Raw genomic sequence first — 24,406 nt, forward strand, 5'->3', positions numbered from 1 at the left:
GCTGTGATGTTGATGCATCCTTCCAAATGCAACAGAAATGATTTTAACAGTGAAGCAAAACCAAAATTACCAAGAATTAATTGTTGCACTACATGAGTTAAATTAGATTTGGTAAAGAAGATGGTCAACATAACAGGCTGTTGTCCTCACTGCTTTAGATACTTCAATGCTCTGAGATCAAAATGCCATCAGAATAAATAAGTACCAGTAATATATACAAGGAAAGTTGCAACTGGTTGAGTTGTTAGGATAACAACATATCAACAAATGGGTCATAACCACAGACTGACACTCTGCTGCACTCAGAGTTAAAGCACTTCTGGTCAAGTCCATTTAACTGTTGACTGGTATTATGACAAGGTACCATTATCAAGGTACCATATCACATGTAGAGATCTATTAACTAGAGAATTGTGAATCCATATCTCCCTTTATCTGGTTCTGATCTACATTCTGACCGAGAATGTGCCTGGCTAATACAATACCAAGTCATTAGCAGTTCATACCTGCTTAACATAGTTGTTGGTGTGGCTTACACTGAACAAACCTACAATCAAAGGTATTCCAAATGTGACCATCATGACTTTTATTATGTTCAAGGAACCTAGAAGCACATTATTCGTTGTGACCTTTCTTATGATGGTAAAATGTGAGTTGAATGTGATTTAACTGCTGTTTCTGGCAGATTGCTTTACCAGCAGCTCTTTTGTTGGTTTTATTACCAGCATGTCTTTCTGTAGTTAGACAGTTTTCAAATGGCCCAGTTCAACTGACTGACTAGTGACAACTTAATGAGTGCTTCCTTCATAAGCTTCAAATCAGCAATATCTCCTTGAGTATGTATTGAAGATGGTAGTCTTTGTTTGGCTGATTTAGCCTACACATAAAGATAAAATTCTCAAGCAGTTTACTAACACTCCAATGTATAACAGGAGTGGCAATACAATAGAATTAATATACTGATTACATTTTATTCCCCAAAATTTACCTTGCAGCCTTTGGAAAATTGTTTTTTTTTAAATACAATGTAAAATTAATTATAATTAATGAATTTTCTATAGGCATCACAGGGAGTAATAGTAATGCTTTTTAAAGCATTTCTCCTGGAAATTCTATAGGTGTTTCAACTACAGGAACAGCAAAAGTTCCTTACAACTCAGTGGTTATTAAATTTAGAAACAAAACAAGAAAAAAACACAGCAAGAAACAACATTACATCATAGTGGTGAGAAAAATAAATAAGAGACTCACCGCTCGCCAATAGTCATTGATCAAGGTGAACACCACTCCTCGATCCATCAGAGAAAGCAGATCAAACAGGAAGAATGCTAAACTTGAATTGAGTGAACGAATGAGAGATTGGTCCTGAAAATGTGCAAAAAAATTAAAACTCAGTGTTGATTATTAGTTTTTTTATTTTTTGTTTTATATTTTCTGCTATTCATCCAGTAGCACCACTTTCTATGCATATAAAACTGCACTGAAGACTATAAGATATATATTTAGAACAGGTATTTCCAAAAAGAAATCTTTCAACCTTCTTCTCTTAGTATAATCACTCACCCTGCACTAATGTAATATACAGTGTGAATACAGAGCTTATTCATCAACTGATATTACATTTACTTAACTCACAGTCTGTAACAAAATGGCCTGTCCTACTGACAAATGACAAGCGCAATGAAGGAAGGGCAAAGATTCTACAACCTCTATTATAATCCATAGTCATTTTCTATTGTTGCACATTAAGATGGCAGTTTGAGAGTATGACTTGCTTGAACCTAATGATGGCTCATTAGACAGGACTAAGTAGTTAAGAAGTTCACTTCCCAACCACAAGCCCTTCTTGTTGCCAACCCTTACCTGTTTCCAAGTCAAGTTTTATTTTCCCATGGCCAGACATACTTTTCATGAAAGACTGTAAGCAAAGAACATCACCTGTATGACAGTGATGTTGCTACTGGTACCATGTGACATAGTATGACTTATTTCGTGGTCAGGGGTCAATGACTAAACTGGCTCCTCCACCCGGCTTGCTAGGTGAGGAGGGTGTAGTGTACACTCTGCAAGGCTAAAAACAAGACCTGTCAAAGGACAGATGAGCTCGTTGTGAGACAACAGCCATCCACAAGAGTAGTGCCTCATAAAAGCATCATGCACAAGAGTTGGCAAATTATGCACCTAGTCCAAGACCACAGCCTTACATTGCTCTTGAGTTGGAGTCAACGTCCATGAATGATGTGGTATAGAGCAAAAAGACAGGTCTTGTCCCCATCCATTTTCTTACTTGGCTTAGTGGTCGGGGCATTAGACTCATGATCGAAAGATTGTGGTTTTGATTCCTGGACTGAGGAATGCATTGTGTTCTTGAGCAAAATATTTCATTTCACATTGCTCCAGTCCATTTGGTGGGCAAAAATGAGTAACCCTGCAATGGACTGGCATCCCATCCAGGTGGAGAATTTATCGGCCATGGAAACTGGGAAACTGGCCCCTCATGAGTTGGCATGGCTTGAGAAAGTAACTTTACATTTACCCAGTACTTGTTTTGGGCTTTATTTGATTTTACATTTATGGTACTATCTGGCTGCTGTACTCACCTGAGAGCAGAATCAGCACATATTACACCCCATCCCCTCCTTAAAGTCCTTCCAGACACCTCATCATCTCTGTCCAGACTATTTCAACCAATCACATTCTCACCTCACCATTTGTGCCTTCAGCCACTGCTCCCCCACCCCTGCTATACTCCATTCTAAACATCCAGCCATAGAAACCATGCCAAAGATGACATTAGATCCTGACACATCTCTGCAGCTTGCCAGTTACCTGTCAAACCATCCAACCCATGCCACCATGGAAAGGGATGTTAGATGATGATGATGATGATGATGATGATGATGATGATGATGATGATGATGATGATGATGATGATGATGATGATGATGATGTATAACAGTTGTGAAAGTAAGGTTAATTTGAACTCAGTACTGCAATTAATATTCCAGCACCTTGACCTTCCAGGTATAAAATATATCAGAACTCTGGAGATAACTGTACAAGAATAAGAAACATTTGAGAAATATGAAAATAACAAACCTTCATGAAACGTAAAACAATTTCTCTGATAAGGTTGCGCACCAGTTGGCAGACATCTTCTATGAAGTGATCACTGAAGCGTAAACTGCGATGTATACTGAGTTTATCAGTCTTGTCAAGATGTTCTGCCATTCCTTTTACCTATAACAAGAGGATAATGATCAGTGTTGATCTGTGTATATCACATTAATAAAACAGCCGGAACTGCGAGGCTGTATCAGTTTACACCAGCTACACACACAATCCACACTTAAAAGCTAGTCATGAGAGCAAAACCAGATTTAGGCATAAGCTATAGATTAAGGTTTCGCAGTCCAAAGAAGCCACTCAAAATTTTAATTTTATTTTATTTACATTCTTTACTTCACTTTATTTGTTAGCACTTTATTGTAATTTATATATAACCCTTTAGCATTCAGATTATTCTGCGAAATATAATGTTTATTTATTCACATTGTTTTGAGTTAGTCATACAGTATCTCATAGCTTCAAGATTTTGATAAGTGATTGCATATTTTTCTTAGAATGACATTGTAGGTTAAGTGTGAGAAGCTGGATCAGATCAAATTGAACATAAAACAGATAAAATATTCTGGCTGGATCTGGCCGGTTTAAATGCTAAAGGGTTAAGTAATGATTTAAACCAATTCATCTAATTAACAATCAAAAAAAAAAATCATTATTTACACAAGTTTGTATTAGATTTTTAAAAAAAATATTTTAGTTGGGAAGGAAGGCAGTGTTCTTGACCCTTTATAGGGCCTCTGAGATAGGTGGGAGGGAGAGAGGGAGGTATCCTCAAACCAGAGAACTGGGCTAAATACTTGCAGCAGAGTAAACCCTACTAAAAGCATTCAAAAAACCAAGTGGTGGTGTGAAATTAAGTTGCAGATTTTGTTGTTATATAATTATATTTAAATACCAATTCAAGATTAGATTGAATTCTACTCTTTTTTGTAACTTACTTGGGATCTTTGACATATTCTTATATTCTGTGCTGGAGCACTGTCTCTAAAGATTCAACCAATCATTTCAATTCTAGTCTCTATGCAAAAACCACTTGTTTATGGATAAATACAAGACCATAGCCATGAAAATTCCAATGAAAGACATACAGTGCTCTCAAGATGGTGTCAATGTGAATGAGTTATATGGCACAGAGCGAGACAACAGGCCCTGTCCTCCACCCATTTTCATCCCTCCCCCATCTATGGTACTACTTGGCTGCTATACTCACCTTGAAGCAGAATCGATACATCCCCTCCCTAATGATCTCCCACACTCCTCATCATCCCTGCCCACACTATTTCAACCCCACCATCCCCAGGCCATCTGTACCTCCAGCCACTGCTCTCTCTTCTCTCTGCTAAACACATATGCATGGTTTCCATCGATCAAATTCATTCACAAGGCATTGGTCAATCTAAGGTTATAGTAATGGCATGGTTTTTTTACAAAGCTATGAGGCAAAACCATTTTCCATAGTTAACTGTAATAAAATTTTAAGTACAGCTGTGTCTTCGTTTTCCCTATATAAAAAAATTCCTTTCCTGTATGTCCTAATTTGTTGTGATTTTAAAAAGTATTTGAACAATTTTTTCATACAGTTAATTATTTCAAAGAAATTAAAACACTTATCTGCATATTTTGGAGAATTTCATTTTTGTTGCTTTTGTTATGAAGCATATGATAAAAGACCACAATAAGTGGTGAGATCTGCCTAACCCTTGCTATAATAGAAATAAATGTAGCTGATGGTGTATATGTAAGATTTATTTCAAAGAAAGTACCTAAATACCTCCTTTTACATTTTCAGTGATAATCTTTATTTAAACAAACGAAGCAAAGCTCGCTCGCTAACAACATATTATAGGATTTCGCCTTAAATTTGACACTGGTATGAAGGATCAACCCAAACTCATAAACACTCTCTTTACACTCAATAAAAGAATCTTGTTTATTAATTTAACAAAAAATAAGAAGAAATATCCAAAAACTTTTACACAGTCAAACAAAAAACAAAAATCTTTGTTTGAAGTCATGGTACGTACAATAAGATTTAAGAAGAACCAAGCGTTCGCAAGAGTTGCTTCTTTGATAGAACCACTTGCCATTACCCATTGCACTGCCAGTTCTTCATGGACAAGCTGTAAAAGAGAAAGAGAAACAAAAGACAATATAAGGAAATATGAAAGAGGTGAAGCAGATAAATCAAAAAGTCGATTTATATGGTTATAAACAATTACAAGTAAGTTCTCCACCATCAATTCACTGTGAAGAAAGTTCACCATGAGGAAAGTTTACTGAGAAAATATATCCATAGTATCTCACCATTAATAGTCAAAAACTATTTTATTAACTTATCGGACATGGTTATAAACTGTTTAGGAAATATCAAATAGCTAATGGAACATTGATAATATTTTGGGGTAATAACCAAGCAATGTGTGTTGTGCTCGTACATGATCTGGACTGTTTTAAATTTTACTTTATGCCTCTTTGGTTTACACATGTTAACGCTGAACAACAATCAAATCTTTAACTATTGGTAAGCAAATATGAACCCGGTCTTTGATACTTACTTTTTTACCTCTGATCTTAGGGAATGTTGAAATTCCATACTCAGATCCTTTCATGCTGCCAGTTCGATCAAGAGGACCGCCTTTGGTAACTGGTAAGGGAGAAAGACAAAAACAAAATATGACAGATATATAAAAAGAAGCTTTAAAAACGAGACAGGTTTTGTGAGAAATGCAGGAAACTACAATAAAAGTAAGGTACTTGATGGTACATTAATATATTTAACTCCTTGCAGACGGATTTAGTACTGGCAGTCTATGCTGTGTACCGGTATTAGGCAATTCAGTAACTGCATAGTTTTTCATACAAGGAATTTTACACATCTATATCTGAAAGTAAGGTGTAGTCATGTCAAAAAAGACTTTAACCCTTTAACATTCAGATTTCTCTGTCAAATGTAATGCTTTTTTATTCACACTGATATGAATTAGCTATGCATTACCTTGTAGCCTTGAGACTTGACATGATTATTTGTTTTAGAATAATATTGTAGGATAAGTGTGAGAGGCCAGATCTGGTTAGTTTGAAGATAAAACAGAGCTTATTTTGGCTAGATATGGCCAATTTAAATGCTCAAGGGTTAATCATATCTATTCAACCAAAACATTGGTCCTGAACACTAAAACTAATTCATAAGGTTGCAAAATAAAATCTGATTTAACCAGACTAATAGAATATAATTAGCAGACAGACAAAAAAAAAAAAAAAGAAAGCAAACAGTGACAACTGAGAAGAAAACAGAGAGAAAATAATAAAGGGAAGAGAAGACAAGCAAGAAGACAATGAACAATGAAGGAATGATTAGAATAAGAAAATGGAAGGGAGCTGAAAAAGGAAAGAAAATTCAAATATAGTTAATGAATGATAATATAGTAAGATGTAACTTACAGTTCATTATATGAATAACTTCTGCATCTGGTGTTGTTGGTGTGCTGCCTGATAGGTCGGGATCACTGCTGCTACGTTGATAACCTGGTTTGTTAACTGGCAGCGATGATGGACGACCCAAAGTAGGATATTGGCCAGTTGGGCTACCCAGGCAAGAGACTAAAGGTGATATAGAAAGATGTAATGTGAAAAGACACTGAGAAAAAAAGGGCTGACAATTTCAATAAACAGCTAAAAATATAAGAACACTTTTTTTTCTTTATATACGTAAGAAAAACTCTAAACCTTTTAGATACTAGTAAAATATTCAAAATACTAATTTAATATACTTGAATAAAAGTGTTACATTCAATACCCATTTTGAACATTGTCCTTGCTCAAAATCCAAATTCCCCTTTTTGCATTTTATATCTCCATCTTTCATTTACAAGGATTCACCTCCTCTCTTTTTTCCCTATTTTCATTCACTTCTTTATCATTTCTGGCAGCCAATCAAGATTATGCTGATTCTTTTCAGTCATAACAGTGCTGCTGCATCAATTAGAATTTTAAAGAAATGAAAGAAATACCACTCACACATAGCAAATCAAAGTATTTTGACATTTCTTTTTTCCCCCCCCATTTCCCTGTCTTATTTCCCTATTTCATAAGTTTTAATCTTTCTTCAAAAATTAGGAAAAGAATGCACTGGACAATATAGAGCTAAATATGAAATTAACTCTTCTGATACAAACCTGTTCAAAACTGCCCTTTCTTCTAAGTAACAAATTCTATTTTAATGTGATCAAAGTTAAAACCGTCCTTCAAAATTTCATGTCGATTTACGTTTAAACAAAAGCTTAATAATGACAAAGTTACAAACACACGCCTTCTTTATTAGTCAGCTGGTTAATATCTAACTAACTAATGATTCAACATTTTTAAAATTAAATGAAACACAAGCAATATATTTCAACAAAAATATGGTAACAAAAGGGTTAAATATATATAGAATTAACTTGGAACTTTCCACCCCACCCCACCCTGGGGAACTACTGCTGTAAACTATGAATTAGCCAGTATTTGTAAAAACAAATATAATAGTATAAATGTTGAGACTCAAACAGATTAAAGGAAGAATTACATTGTAGAAGAGTCATGTTATACATTTTAAATCTCACATATACTTATTAAAGAGTTCACTCTTCCTTTGTATTTTTTGATAGTACTCTGTACTTTATATGTCAAAAAGTTTAGTAGCACTTTTGTAACTTGGTCAAAGAACACAACTCCAGTGCACTGAACTGTGTCAGTAACCACAATGCTGTCCTTGGTCATGAATGACCATGGGATTGCATCTAGAAAGTTCCCCTCTGTGGCACAAGTCTGGACCATGTTGTTTACGGAAGACCAGCAGTTGCCCATGCATACTAGCCTTTCCCTCTCCATGCCACTGATGTTATCCAAGGGAACGGCAAAGGCAAGGGCCGATACAGCTTGGTACCAGTGACGTTGCAACTCATTTCAACAGCTGAGTGAACTGGAGCAATGTGAAATAAAGTGTCTTGCTCAAGAACACAACACACAGCCTGGTTCGGGAATCAAACTCACAACCCCATGATTGTGAGAGCCTGACGTTCAAACCACTGAGCCATGCAGCAGCGTTTCTCCTAGCACCATGTCTATTCATGAATATAGAATTCTAGAGAATATTTCAGAATATTAAAAGCATCGTAATGTACATGAAGTGATGATGTATAAACAATGTTTGTTTATATACTGGACTTCAGTTTTAAATGTGTATATATAATTGAGTACATAGTAAGATAACATAATATATAAATATACTTAGTGTACAAATTCTACAGCATAGACAATATGTATACTAAAGTATTCTTCTAACCTGCATTAATATCAGGATGTGGTAATGTACAGCTGTAATGAATGTATGAAGCCAACACGGAGTTGACCCCATGATGGTCGTTTTGGTCTTCTAGAAGATTGTGTATTCGCCCAACAATGACTGATATAGTTTCAAAACAGTTCTGGCAAACACTTACTGAAAAGACAAGAAATATAATTACATCAATACATCTCTCTTATAAAAACAGAAATTACTTTAGAAAGGCAGTGTTAACAACAAACCAATAGAGTTTAACATGTGAATGTGTGCATGCATGTAGATGTGTTAAGCATATATGTAGATATATTTCAATATGAGTATAGATGTATGTATGTATATGTGTAGATGTGCATGAGTATATATTTGTAATTGTGAGTGAAGCTTGGTGGAATCTTTTAAAATACACAGAAAGGAAGTGAATTATAAGTTATAACTCACTGAGCAGATCTCAGCAAGCTGGTTATTTCATGTGAAGGTTTTGATGTGTCTACAAACTGACCTTCACCTTCAGCAACTTAACTTTATTTACACATGTCTTTTGGTCACTGAAAAATTTCTTAGATATCCCTAATCTATTTTGTTTCATGTCTCACTAGACTTGTTATCGTCCCAATGTTTACATTAATCACTACTCCATTATCGCCCCACTTTTCTTCAACACCCACTTGGAACTTTCCACCCCACCCTGGGGAACTACTACTGTAAACTATGAATTAGCCAGTATTTGTAAAAACAAATATAATAGTATAAATGTTGAGACTCAAACAGATTAAAGGAAGAATTACATTGTAGAAGAGTCATGTTATACATTTTAAATCTCACATATACTTATTAAAGAGTTCACTCTTCCTTTGTATTTTTTGATAGTACTCTGTACTTTATATGTCAAAAAGTTTAGTAGCACTTTTGTAACTTGGTCAAAGAACACAACTCCAGTGCACTGAACTGTGTCAGTAACCACAACTACCGCTGCTTCAACTATCATTATTTAACGTCAGCATTCCATAATGGCATGGATTGGATAGTCTGACAGGGTCCGATGGGTCCAAGGACAGCATTGTGTTTCAGTGTCTGCTTTGGCATAATTTCTATGGCTGAATGAGTTTTCTAACCCCAACTGCTTTACAGCATGTACTGGATGTGCATTTTTTATCACCAGCATAAAAAAACTTTTGACACTTAAGAGTATACAAAGCTATCATGGAGTAAAAAGAAAATGCATTTAACAGAAATGTATATTTTTAAACGAATATGATGACTCTTCCACAGGGAATGTTGCAGTTTTAAAACACTCTCAGATCAGGTCACTTACCAAACGAACTTTAAAAGGTTTAAAAGTAATTTCAGATCAAAAAGTTGACTATGAAGGAATATGAAAAATTTCTAACAGGAACAGTTGCAGAATTCTAACTGAAATGAAGATTTGATCATTAAATCAAGAATAACTTGCAAAGTTCCAATACTCACTTGTTTGGTCTGAAATAACAGGTGGTCGAACCATCAATAAAATAAGTTTGTCTAAAATCAGAGTCAAGAATTTCACCAGACTTTCACCATTAGCTTTGGCAAGATCCATGACAGAGCGCTGCAACTCATTTTCAAAACCGGTTTCATTGGTCCGAGGCATCAGTTTCTGTTCTTGAGCCATATGGCATAAATGTAAGAAATGATTCAAATTTTCATCCTGAAAGAATTTTATGAAAAGAACAACAGATGAATGTGAGAGAAATGGTTTAGACAGGTGGATAGACATATTGTACTACGACTACTTTATTAAAGTCTCCCTCATTTTCAAAGATAATAAGGTGTAGTTTGAGTTTAGCTACTGTTTCTAGCAGGTCAAGTGATGAGCCTGTAAATGGCTCTGTTGCTAGCTTGTGAAGTGAAATAGCGTTACAAACTGATTTACTAATCTTTCTTGTTTCAGTCTGTTTGTTCTTCAGTTTGAAAAATAGACTAAGCCTAGTAGAAGCTTCAGTACAATATGTCTGAAAAAGTTATATATTACACTAAGTATCATATAACATTCTTTATTACACACCCAATTTGGTTGTGATGATTGCTCTGGATAAAGATACATGTTAATGAGAACAAATTGATATATTTATTATAAATTTAGACCTGAAGAGTTTCTAAGGAAACTTTGAAGTATGATATTCTTGATCCCAATCCCATATTTTAAAATCTAATCTGAAATAAACTTCACTGACTTTTATTGTGTTTAACTTTGACATAAAAACTGTCTCCCAGAACAACAGATTAAAGGTGAAGAGTACTGAAATTCAGTTAGATATGAGTTTGAAATTGAAAACTTAAACAAGAGATATAAATCCAATCAAGAGTACAATAATTTAAGCAAAAGAATAAATATCGTTTGGTCATTTTGTTTAGCATCTGTTTTCCATGCTAGCAGAGTTTAGTCAGCAGGTAACTGAGCAGAATTTTCAGTCAGGAGCTCTTCCTGTGGCCAACTATAACAGGTTTACAAGGAGTTTTCTCTTCCAGAGAAATCTGAAAAGCAGGGCTAGCAGATATTACTGCTCGTAGCTGAGGTTCAGAGTAGACACACACACACACATAATATCTTTCTCTTTCTCTCTCTCTCTCTCTCTCTCTCTCTCTCTCTCTCTCGATATATACATTAAATGTATGACAGGCTTCTTTCAGCTGTGTTTATCAAATACCTTTACAAGGCATTAATCAATTGGGTCTATTGCCAGAGTACTGCACAGTAATAGTGAACTTAAAGCTGTACGCTTGAAAAGTAAACTTAATCACTGGTCTGATGGATCCAGTTTTACTTGGGTCTAAACCAGTGGTTCTCAACCAGGGCCCATATAAGATTTTGGCCCATATAAGAAAATAGTAAATTGAGGAGCCACAATAATATTTTAAAGGGTCCTGAAAAAATTTTATTTTAGATGTATGTATTGGTGTATATTGCAAGAACCAGCTCAGTTTCTTTCTTTAACATTTTACATAGTTCAACCTACACAAGTGAATGTGTGAAAAACAAAATAGGAATTTTGAAAGAAGTTTCTATGAAGCTAGCTTTTAAACACTGAATGGCCATGGGGGTCCACTAGAATAACATAGTATTTCTGAAGGGTCAATAGATAAAAAAAATGGTTGAGAATCTCTGGTCTAAACAGTAACAGCTGGTAGGAAGCAAAAATTATTCTCAAATATCAGAGGCAAATATTAGAGTATTAAAATGTACATGGTTTACTCATACAACACAACTGTAACAAAGTTTCATATCATTGTCATGTGGTCAGTTGTCTAGCATAAGTGACTGTGCTGCCATATGATTGGTTAAAATATATATATAGTGCTTGACAGTAGGTACATACCTGCGTGTGTATTGAAGATGCACAATAAAGATTGACTGTGAATAATGGTTTACGATTATCCATCCACTTTATATTCTGTGACTGAAATAAATAAATATATATATAAATTATATAAATGCATACATACACACACAATTATATATTTATATCCATACACACACACATAAACTATATCGTCATCATGTATTGTATGCCTACAGTGCACTGATGACACTACAATGAAAGTCTTCCTGATTAAGCACGAGTTCTCCAGCTGGTTTACCACTCTTGTCCAACCTGCTCAAGATATTGTCCATCCATTGCATTCTTTGCCTGCCTTTACATCTAGTACCCTCTACTCTGTTCAGGAGTTGTTGTCTTTCACCTATTCGTTGTAACACCCATTCGTTTGTCTGATTGTTATGAGCCTCTTACAAGGACAAAATGCACAAATAGATATAAACATCATCATCATCATCATCGTTTAACGTCCGCTTTCCATGCTAGCATGGGTTGGACGATTTGACTGAGGACTGGTGAAACCCGATGGCTACACCAGGCTCCAATCTGATTTGGCAGAGTTTCTACAGCTGGATGCCCTTCCTAACATCAACCACTCCGAGAGTGTAGTAGGTGCTTTTACATGCCACCGGCACAAAGGCCAGTGAGGCAGTACTGGCAACGGCCATGCTCAAAATGGTGCATTTTACGTGCCACCTGCACAGGAGCCAGTCCGGCGGCACTGGCATACAGACAACAAAACAGTATAGATGTAGTGTGTAAGAGAGACAACTTCATTCCTAAAGAAAAATGGGGTTTCTTGCAGGTTGAGAGACCATGGAACGGATCCCTTGGTTGTCTCAGTAACCAATACAAGTAATAGGTGAATATTACTGTCAATGTAAAACTTACATGTAACACATTTGATAGAATACACTATATAATCTCTAAAGCATTTAGTCAGCATTCCTAATTAGGCAGTTTGCCAACAGAATACATATTCTTAGGGAATGTTCTGAATATATGAGATGTATGACGAGCCTTTCTCCTCAAAAAATGGATCAAATCACATCTGAGACAAATTCATTATATGAGGATATAATTGGGTGTAATGTTCTAAAAGTTACTCTTTTTTAAATAGCAAATTTCTTCCACTGTTGTACTGTTCAGTTCATACAAAACATACACACATGTTACAAAGTAAGATCACGTTTATTTCTTGATTGTGCCATAAGATATCGCAGATGTCTGATTCCATGCAATGAACATTTACTACCTTAACCAGTGACAAGATTTAGACTATTGATTTCTTAGCTGGTTGTCTTGTGTTTGACTGATTCAACTATCCACATTAATATATTGGGCCTCACCACATTGGGCCTCACCGAGGCGATGACTACGGACCGAGACCTTTGGAAATGGGCTGTGCGTGAGAAGACCCGGCAAGCCAAGTAAGATCGTTGCCAGTGCCCCTGGACTGGTTCTTGTGCGGGTGGCACATGAGATGCACCATTTTGAGCGTGGCCGTTGCCAGTACCGCCTGACTGGCTCCTGTAGGATTTTCGAGCGAGATCGTTGCCAGTGCCCCTGGACTGGCTTGTGCGGGTGGCACATAAAAGACACCATTTCGAGCGTGGCCGTTTTCGTGCGGGTGACACGTAAAAGCACCCACTACACTCTCTGAGTGGTTGGCGTTAGGAAGGGCATCCAGCTGTAGAAACTCTGCCAAATCAGACTGGAGCCTGGTGTTGCCATCCGGTTTCACCAGTCCTCAGTCAAATCGTCCAACTCATGCTAGCATGGAAAGCGGACGTTAAACGATGATGATGATGATGATGATGATATACTGATTACCACAAATTACTGAGAAGTATGACAAAGGTATATGTAAAACACACACAAAACATATTTGACATATTTGCATATAAACTGGCATTCCATTGGTTATGATGATGTGGCTTCCAGTCGATCCAATCAGCTGAACAGCCTGTTTGTGAAATTAACACGCACACTCTTAATGTAATTCACAAGGAGATTCAGCGTGATGCAGAGTGTGACAAAGCTGGCCCTTTGAATTTCAGGTACAACCTATTTTTGCCAGCTGAGTGGACTGGAACAGCATGAAATTAAGTGTCTTGCTCAAGGACATAACATGCCACTGGTAATCAAACTCACAACTGTACAATTGTGAGCCGAATACACATCCCTTAAAAAAAAAAAACTGATTTAATCAGGAACACATTATAGCCACAAATAGAATTACGTACACACACACGTACACAGAAAAGCAATAAAATGATCCTAGAATTTGGTACTTACATCTGAATGCATGGAATATCGAGGAGGAAGTTTCTCCATTGAAACTGGAAGCTGAAAATCTCCAATAGATAGTTGATTATCATTAAGCAGGGGCAGCCACTACAATAAAAGAGAAATCATCATCATAATAATAATTATTATTGATTTTGTTTGTTGTGGGAGGTGGTTTCTTGTACAACCACTACACACACACACACATGTAATTTGTTTCCTTATTTTACGTCCATTTTTTCCACAGTAGCGAATGTTAAATAAATATATTACTGAAGCAGTTTACAGTTGGATGCCTTTCTCATTGCTAACACATACCAGTTTTTCAAATAAGGGATATCGTATTTCACACATCTTCAGCTGTGGAAAGCCAGCAGACAACACATTCACAGAAAAATGATAGCAACATCACTGCCAGATGCTGAGTGATTTTTGGAGAGTGCAAACACACACACAAACATGCATGTTCACACTTACATATACACATGCACACATATAAAGATAAATAGCTTCTTTCAGTTTCCATTAACCAAATCCACTTACAACACTTCAGTCTATAGCAGTCAAGGTGCTCTACAATGGAACTGAACTCAAAATCACATGATTAGGAAATAAGCTTTTTAACCATAAAGCCATATCTGCACCCCCTCCAACACATATATAAATATGTATGTATATATGTTTGTATGTATAGAACATTTATTGATGACTGGATACTGGGTTCAAGGATGGCTGATAGTAGTGACATAAAGAAAATGCTATTCAGGTCAGTAACAAAAAAAAAAACAGTAAGATGTGTCCCTTACAGTGTATCCAATAGGAATTTCCACCGGGGTAGGCTCATTCTTTTTGTTCTGGCAACTCACATGGTAAAATGAGAAGAGAAGATGATGAGATTTTGACACCTTTGCTGGCAGCTTGACCTTGATTTCTTCGTAAAACTGTGGAGATCTGAAATGGTAAAAGATGAAATTATAATCAGTCTCAATGTGTAGCATTGCAAGTGATAGAAAGGTAATATTTCAATATCTGCAAAGATGTAGATTAAAACAATTAATAAAGAGGATATCAGTTTAACATTAAACCTTTTTTAGTGTTAACAGAAACTATATATATATATTCAAATATGAATTAGAAGCAGCTCAAGGTATGTAAACAAAATCGAACACTCATACACAATGTGTGTGTTGTTAGTTCGTGGGGCAGCTGCATCATTTTTAGGTGTAAGAGAATATATTCTCAATGCTCCTTGAAAGAAGGTCATAGACAAGTGGGACAACCCACATCAAGTCCTTTATATATTATAATGAATTTGATGAGTTAATAGAAATGGTTGAGTTATAACCTTTAGAGTAGATTGGTTCATTTCTCTATATTCAGAGCTCAAATCACTACAGAGTTGATAGAGCTATAACCAGCTTTATATCTGGATTGTAAACTAGTGGCCTTTTGCTCAAGTAATGAATAAATAAGTCAGTCAGATCAATAAATATCAGTATCCATATCATCATTATTTTAACAGTTTGTCAAATGTTTGTTTTCAAGAAAATATTTAAAATAAAGTAACTTATCAAATATGAAGTTAAATAATGAATATTTAAAAATATAAATGCTAAATTAGTGGACTAACTTGTTATGGTATGTCACAGATGTATAAGCTTCCTTGGATAATTCAGGACAACTTGATTTACCAAATATTACCTGGGAAGATAAAGAAACAGGATAAATAATTAATCACACCTTTAAAAAAACTAAGAAACAAGAATGTACTTAATATAAATTTTGACTTGAAATACATTGAAGACAATAATAGTTACACAGTCAGAGTTAATTTCATATATGTGATTACAACACCTCAAATTTATAAAAGGGCAATTAGCTAAATAAATATGTCAAATTTCATATCTGTTTCTTTTGTTGTCACAGCCTTCCATCATCTGTCTTTGTTTTTGCTGTGTATGTCATGGGTTTTGTTGTAATTTCTACAGCTCGATACCCTTCCTTCCACAACCTCTTTACAATTTGGACAGAGTGTGGCGTCACGTAAAGCATACGTGCAGTGCCATGTGAAAGTGCCTCTGCGGTGTCACGTAAAAGCACCAAGCACACTCTTGAAAATGGTTGGCATTAAGAAGGGCATCCAGACATAGAAACAATGCCAAATCAGACTGGAGTCTAACGCAGCCCCTGGCTTGCTGGCTCTGGTCACACCATCCAACCCATGCCAGCATGGACAACAAACATTAAATGATAATGATGCATCTAATTGTCATTACAGAGATTGTCTGTGACAGGACTAAACATATAAGTTTTAATTTACTCTTTTCTAGACAGGTAGCCTTCTTATGTTTGCATAAAATGAGAAACAGTGTATGTGTGTGTGTGTGTATATATATATATATATATATATATCTACAGACACACAAAGATACACACACACCATACATATATTCATACTAAAGTCTTCATCTTTGTTGTTACTACTACATTTTGGCTGTAAAGTCCTCTGGCCATCTTTAAATGTCTGTTGTATCTGGTAATGTTTCTAAGATGTTTAACCAAAACCTTTATTAAATCAATCAGAGTGCGTGCACACAGAGAGAGAGAGAGAGAGAGAGAGAGAGAGATAGAGAGAGAGAAAGAGAGAGAGAGAGAGAGAGAGAGAGAGAGAGAGAGAGAGAGAGAGACACACACACACACACACACACACAGAGTAAATATGGCAATAACTGGCTTTGAACCAAGTTTAAACATTTTACTTACATTCAAAGCATGGCTTTCTTCTTCCCCAATCATATATTGTACTTTGATAGCAATATTTCTGGCTGAACCTTGGCGGTTGACACCATTGAAGTGCTTTGGATACACGTAAAGTAAATTCCTGCAAAAACATAAATGAATAAATAAATAAAAATTTAAAATATAGTCTCTGTATTTGAATTACATAGACAGAATAGCGAAGTTTTAATAAATGGAGATAATATAGACACATGTCTATGCTTAGCTATACATACACAGAAAGAAAATAAGCATGAAATTAAAAGTTTAAAAAAAAAAAAATCGCCCTTGTCTTCAAAGAGTTCCACTAATATTATTAACCTTATTTTTCATTATCAAAATCTGTGCCAGTCAAAAATTTGGTTCTAGTTGACTGAACATTATACTGAAACAAACCTTTGATCATGTGTCTTGCTTGATCAAAGATATAAACTTTTATAGTCATCACACCAACAACTACCTTGAACACCTTTTCGAGGTCCATGTGTCTAACACACATGGGTAGGCCTACAAAGTCAGAAAACAGCACAACTCCCATTACTTTCGGAAACATTTTTTCACATGCAGTGTTACTGAAGCATGGAACAAACTACCTGCATTAGTTGTTAGTTGCCGAGACATTGCATCCTTTAAAATCTCCATGCTCCATGAAATTCGCCAACACTACACCTGATATCCCCCACTCTATACGCATACACACATGTATATCATGACTCTTACACTGTTCACTTTCTTGACTTTTGAACATAATTCTATGTACTGTACATGCACCTTTGATGAGCTGTAGTGCACCCGAACACTATACACAATAATTTCATCATTATTATTATTGTTATATTCATTTACCAAAGATAAAAAATAATGAACAGAGCTCAAGTAGTAAATGAAGACTGATGTGAAAACAACTATTGTACCTAGTTTTAAGATGTATAATTTAACCATTCAACCTTCTAGCATCAATACAACAAGAAAAGAACAATATTTGTACAGAGAAAGTAGAGAAGAACTGACAATATGTCCTCACAAAGTATGCACATTTCATAAATAGAGGTAATATTTAGCATTTAAACATAGATGTTCTGTTAGAACAAACTATACTGCAGAAGTTACTATGAGATGAACTCACATATTGGCATTTTTGGTGCAAAATGCACTCTTGTTTTTATCGCAAGGTGGGGAGATAAATCTCCACCACCTTCAGCACCGAGACCGCTACCTCTAGCAGTCGAGCGTCCATCATTGACAAAGCTAAGGAAGATTGAAATTACGTAGTCTCAGCACTGGAGGTGTCACGGATTCATCTTCTTGCAGGCAATGTAAACAAGAGAACATTTTGCAGCAAAAGCTGATATGAGAGGTTCCCTCATGGTATCTACCACAGTATAATTTGTTCTAACACAACACACACATTTATGTTAAGATAAATATTACCTCTGAGTGTTAATACTGCTTCTGTTGCTAATATATATTTCATAAATATCTTATGAGATTAACTGAAAGAGATGTTCTCATTAAGCATGATGTGTGTGACTTACCTGTAAGATGTGTATGGCACATAAACCTCCTTAGAAGGAAACTCTTGGACCTCTTTTGTTTCCCAAATCTCTTTTAATTTGTCTTCGGGGAAAGGGTAAATTTTATACAGTTCAGGGGTTCGGGAATAGGGAACTTCTTCGGGACATGGTAAAGCGTCAAATTTAAGTGTACCTGAAATATGAAGAATTAGGTTGAAAGAGATATATATACATATAGAGAAAGCAAGGGAGAGTAAGATAAATGTATATACAATGAGAGCTATCTTTCTTTGATCTATGTATGAGAATGTGTGCGTGTGCGTATATTATATATATATATATATATATAAAAACAAATAGTAAATGAGTATATGCATATATACGTACAGGTATGTGCATACCGACATCCACCTGTATGTATAGGTGCATATCTGGGTACAGGACATTGCAAACAAAACAGAGACGAGAAAACACACAAGCCACACAGAGAACATTCTACTTCATCAGCTACCCCCGTTTTAACACCGGCGTTTCGAAGAGCTGGGAAGGACGCATCGTTAAAACAGCTCTTCCCATGGACCGCAAATTAAATCTTGCCATGGAGGAATGTAGTGGCGGACAAAAAACAAGACAGGAAAACAAACAGAAAAGGCTTTACGGCCAGACGAGAAAAATTATGTGTGTATGAACGCTGTGATATATAAATATAGTAAATGGAGTAAAACGCATATGTTAACTGAATACTTTTATTTCCAACATATGTTTCGAAGATTACAAATTATACCTTCCATAGGAATAGGTGATGTTGATAAGAATGTAAACTTCTCTTCAGGGAAATACATGGGATCCAGCTTAACCGTAAGACATTTTAATATATATATATATATATATATATATATATATATATATATATATATATATATATATAAATATCTGTTATATTTATATTTGCAAATGAAAGGAACAGCAATCAATACATTTATATTTATAAATATATATACATAAACAGGTAAAGTTATCTAATCATCATCATTTAACGTCTATTTTCTATGCTGGTATGGGTTGGCTGGTTTGACAGGAGCTGGCCAGCTGAAGAGCTACCCAAGCTCCATGTCTGTTTTGGCATGGTTTCTATTAGCTGGACGCCCTTCATAATGCCAACCGCTTTACAAAATAGCATGGGCATGTTTATGTGGCACCGGTACAGGTGGTTTTTACATGGCACCAGTACCCTAATCAAAACAATAAAAACTGTTTGTAGCATTTACTTAATTTAGAAAAACAGAAATATTCCTGCAAGACACTTTAACAAGATCTAGTATAATGATCAAACATGAATAATATATGTGTGTGTGTGTGTATGACCTAAAGGGAGGTACAATGAGAGCAGAGATATTCATAAGTCACTTTCTAATAGAAATATTACCGAGACACATCTAACTGAAACTAAACACAGTGAGATAATAATGAGATAATAATGTCAAATATCAATTGAAGTGTAAAACCAGAAATCAGTGGAGAAAAGACGACTGGACAAAACCTACCTGAGATGCTCTTGAGTCTTTTCAACACTGAGGAAGGCCGTTTCATGTCCACCAAAAATTTATACAAATCGTCATCACTCAATTTATCTCCTTCCTAGAATGGTAAAATAGTAGATTGTTATTATGATTGCGGCATCAACAATGACATTTTTTTTTTTGTTTTTTCTGTCTTTGGATTCATATTCTAAGTAATTACAGTTGTAGCAATTGGATTCAATTCCACGTTTTGTCACTCAGAAATAATAATTAACCTTAACTAAATGACTGGGCTAACCTATTGGCCTGCTGTATTTTTGGTCTAGGAAGAAGGAAGCAAACCATTGAGCTGCAGAACATATTAACACATCAACAAACAGCACCACAGTCCAGATAGCGTCAATGTGAAGACGCTAGGAGTCATATACACATATGCACATACACACAAACACATACGTAAGTGTATATGTTTGTATATATATATATATATATATATATATATATATACACACACACATATATATGTATGTTTGTATGTACATGACAGGCTTCCAGACTGTTTCTCTCTACTGAATTTTACTCACAAGGCATCAGCCAGCCTGAGGCAACAGTGAAGGCACTTGGTCAAGGCACCACACAGTGGCATCAAATTGAAACCAAGAAGGCGCAAAGCAAATTTCTCAACCAAACAGCCAGGCTTAGAAAATCTGCCTCTACAAATTCCAGTTAGGGGTAACAAAATTTTGAGTGGATATATCTAATTCCTATAGTAAATAGATTAAAAATGGAAATACACAGTTGATAATGCAGTCCTAGATACACTAATGTCTGAAAAAAACCCCCACAGAGGTCATAGGTGAAACACTTCTGATCACAGAATAGACCTGACTAAATAACAAAAGATAATACAAACACAACAATAAGAATGTGGCCTTACTTGTCTAAAGAAGCTTGTCACTGTTAGAGTAACAGGGGAGAATGTATCTAGGCTGGAACCATAATCATCTGGTGACCAGCTGCGCCTCTTTTCATAGCCAGTGCGCCCTCTGTCAAGAGAGCCCCTGCGTACCTGGGAGTCATCACGTGGACGTCTGCGGAAATTTTCATATGGTGGAGCATGTGCTGCACTTCTTCTGTCTGCAGAAAATGAGAAAGTGAGAAGACATAGAGTTAATACTAATAACAGTTTCTGGTTTACATAATCCTTTAAAGCCATTTTGTTACGCTTATGTATTTTCAACATGGTTTAGTAATTATTTAGGGGGTTGATGTAAATGGCAGTGTTACTAAAATACCAGACAACCAGCCAAGAGATTAGTAGTTTGTATTCAGACATCGAAGCTATATTCTATCAATGGCTAAGGTTGAGCTAGTCTAGCTATTTCTCATTAGGTATTGTAAGAGGCATTTTTTTTAATGCATGCCACAGATAATATAATAGTACTACACATCGCAATAATTTGGAAAATGGATTAACTCAGATGCTAAATTAGAATAATAACTAAAATAGAAACAGTGCTTTCTTCTTATTAAATTGGCGTGTTCCATGTAGACTAATGTGTTATCATGCACTCAACTTTTCAGCCAGCAATTTGAGGTATTAGCTGGAACTAGAATAAAAACAATCAAGAGGGAATATAGATATCTACTTCCTACCACTAGTCTGGATATTTAACAAAAGCAAAAGGAAGTAAACCTCCCTCTCTCTTCTTCCCTCACTCAGCATAGTCATAATGAATGGTAATAATGATTGCTTATTGCATCTTAAAAACAATACTAAACAGCAACTATAGTGTTTATGCAACATTGACATGAAGCTTTAATTATAGTTTATACATTACTGTTTTAATGGTATCAATGTCAGGTTATTGTTGTCACTATTTAGCCCAAGAGCATAACCATCCCATTGTTTTAAGGTTATCTGGGTCACTATTAGCTAATATATCTCTGTACTTTTTTTTAGATTATAAAGTGTGATCTGAGGGAGACTTGGCTGCTATTTCTAACAGAATGGGTAACAATGTAGAAACTCCTTCACTGATTGGTCAATGTCAAATCACAGGGTGGCATTAAGTCTCGTAAAGCATCGGGTTGTGGGATAACTATTGAAGACTTTGTATTTACACAGCATATCTCGAGTAAATTACCCTGCTAAAACCCACCCACCTCTAGAATACAGCCACAACCAGAACTGAAGCCGGGACTAATATCAAATAAAATAGTCATTAATTTTTTTCTGCTAATTACAGTAGTTGGTTGCACTGACATTGCAGAACTGACTGTATTTTCTTGTATACAAGTCAAATTATTGAGACCAAAATTTACAGCCAAAAATGGCAAGTTGACTTTATATGCCAAGACGACCTCTGAGAACTAAAAATTCCTTAAAATAGAAGGACTACCATGTTATGTTGGCAAATAATCTTTACTCTAAAAATTCCTTGTGAAATACATTTGGATGTGGAAAGATAGTAATGATGTTTGAATGTTTATCCTACATGTTCACACTATATACTATGATGATTTGTATACCAGAAAATATGGTATTTTCAGCAAGGTAGACAGGGTCATTTGAAATTTAATAAGCCTCATCACAACCGCAATACAGTATTGACTGAGGTAATGAGAAGGCCTTTACATTGTTACTCAATCTGCAAGAAATATCAGCCAAATACCCCTCAAATCACAAGATATTGTCTTTAAAAACAAGGCACATTAGGTAATGTGTTTGTAGGTACTAATTCTGAGAAAAGAAAGGGGGGAGGGGAAAAAGTATGGTTACAGTTAAAATGCTTTTGATTAATTAAAGTTAAGGACTAATCAACAATAACATCAGCATACGAATGGTGACAATAAACCGTGATCGTTTAGCTGTCTTAATGACTTAACCTTATGCTGTGGTATTATCAGTTACAAACACATTTGTTTGTTGAACAACCAAATGTGGATTATGAAAGATTAAAAGCAACAATTCAAACAGGTAATTTATATTTACAATATATAAATATAATAAGTTGTGTTTTTTTTAGTTTTTTTTTTATCAAATCTTGATTCAGTAGTGTGTTTCACACGTGAGTGTATATAAGCTGGGCTACAACTATCTCTCAACTGTATAAACAAAACAGAAGAGAGTTAAGATAAAACAATAGAAGTTTGTAGAAAACATTTCCAACAAAGAGTGTGATGGTCAGCAGTGTAGGAAATTGATTTTGGTTTTATGTTGGAAGTGCCAAAAAAAGAAAGAAAAAAGAAACAATGAAAAGAGATAAATAAAGATAACAAAGATAGCAAAAACTACAATATTCAAAGAGAAAAATTAGTGCACACTAACAATATGTTTAACTGAAGTGATAATTTTCTTTTATAGTCCCTCTCCACTCGTGCCCACCTGTCTCTAATTCTCTCATCACTCTTACTGAGTATCACCCCTCCTCACACCAAACACTTTTCTTCCAGTCCTTCCCCTTGACTGCAATCTTCCATAATCATTCCACCACCTACATTTTTTCTTGCAAACATTAACCTCAAGATGCACAAGCTAACAGTAACCACATCAATTTGGCCAACATGGGGATAGATTTACAAAGTATATGGTACTGTCTGGCCTTCTTCAGTTTTATCAATCATGGACATAATAAAACAAGAGAAGACAACCCCAGAAATTTTGAAATCTTAAGTGACAAGGGAGCCAGGCTAGATAAATTCTAGCTCAACAATTTACTGAGACAACTTTCAGGATTTTGACAGCTCACTACAAATGCAAAAATAGCAACCAAAAATTCTTCAAATCATATCATATCTTAAAAATGGGAGCGCATATTGGATAGTGTAGTCTCAAAGGTATTATGTATGAGTGCAAATCAGGATGGCCACAGCCAGAATATCTTGAGCACGGATGCACTTATGCCAATGTAGTTAAAAAGTTCCCTTTCCAATCACATGACTCCAGATTCCATTCTACTGTATGGCACCTTGAGGAAATAGTTTGACAAGCTTTGTGAATAAAATTCACTTAATGGAAAATTGTACAGAGATCCACTGCATGCATGTGTTTATTTATACATATGCACATGCAACTGACTTCTACACACACACACACAGGTGTATGCGTGTATTAACAGATACAGTGTGTACTAACAAGTAATGGCCATGAAACTAGATTATCAAAAAGAGGATATTACTGGGTGGATAGAAGGATAAATGAAAGGAAACCGATCATACATATATTTTTATAAAAGAAGTGTGTATGTGTGATAACTTGACATTGTGAGACATTATAGAAAGTAAAGAAACACTAATGATCATAGTGAAGAGGCAGATGATGGGTGTCTCTCAACAGCTAATTATATGATTACAACACAAAGCAAGCAGCACACTAATAAATGACTTAGGCACTTAGAGAGTGAGTTCACTAAAATCTAGTAGTGTAACATTGTATATACTACTGCTGATAACAACACTGATGATGATGAGAATGATAACTCCTTTGTTTTAACCACATTA

The 24,406-nt window shown here is 35.4% G+C and overlaps 1 protein-coding gene across 20 annotated transcripts in view; it reads right to left on the reverse strand.

The window, feature by feature from the left end:
• Positions 1-24,406, reverse strand: part of LOC106868262 (dedicator of cytokinesis protein 7) — a 175,959-nt gene that overhangs the window by 86,781 nt on the left and 64,772 nt on the right. For all 20 annotated transcript variants that reach the window (XR_016242868.1, XR_016242866.1, XR_016242867.1 and 17 more), the window contains 15 exons: positions 20,841-21,040; positions 19,928-20,021; positions 18,405-18,576; positions 16,855-16,972; positions 15,722-15,792; positions 14,898-15,042; positions 14,101-14,199; positions 11,803-11,883; positions 9,917-10,133; positions 8,450-8,605; positions 6,568-6,726; positions 5,682-5,770; positions 5,151-5,246; positions 3,100-3,240; positions 1,252-1,365 (listed from right to left, as the gene is read on the reverse strand). Coding sequence is in view for 16 of the 20 variants with exons in the window: in XM_089356432.1 (XP_089212558.1) it covers positions 1,252-1,365; positions 3,100-3,240; positions 5,151-5,246; positions 5,682-5,770; positions 6,568-6,726; positions 8,450-8,605; positions 9,917-10,133; positions 11,803-11,883; positions 14,101-14,199; positions 14,898-15,042; positions 15,722-15,792; positions 16,855-16,972; positions 18,405-18,576; positions 19,928-20,021; positions 20,841-21,040 (1,952 nt within the window). In the remaining 4 variants the exon portion in view is untranslated. The remainder of the gene's footprint in view (positions 1-1,251; positions 1,366-3,099; positions 3,241-5,150; positions 5,247-5,681; positions 5,771-6,567; positions 6,727-8,449; positions 8,606-9,916; positions 10,134-11,802; positions 11,884-14,100; positions 14,200-14,897; positions 15,043-15,721; positions 15,793-16,854; positions 16,973-18,404; positions 18,577-19,927; positions 20,022-20,840; positions 21,041-24,406) is intronic.

Source organism: Octopus bimaculoides, chromosome 8, assembly GCF_046866305.1.
Source record: "Octopus bimaculoides isolate indiv1 chromosome 8, ASM4686630v1, whole genome shotgun sequence".
In the NCBI taxonomy this organism is placed as follows: domain Eukaryota; kingdom Metazoa; phylum Mollusca; class Cephalopoda; order Octopoda; family Octopodidae; genus Octopus; species Octopus bimaculoides.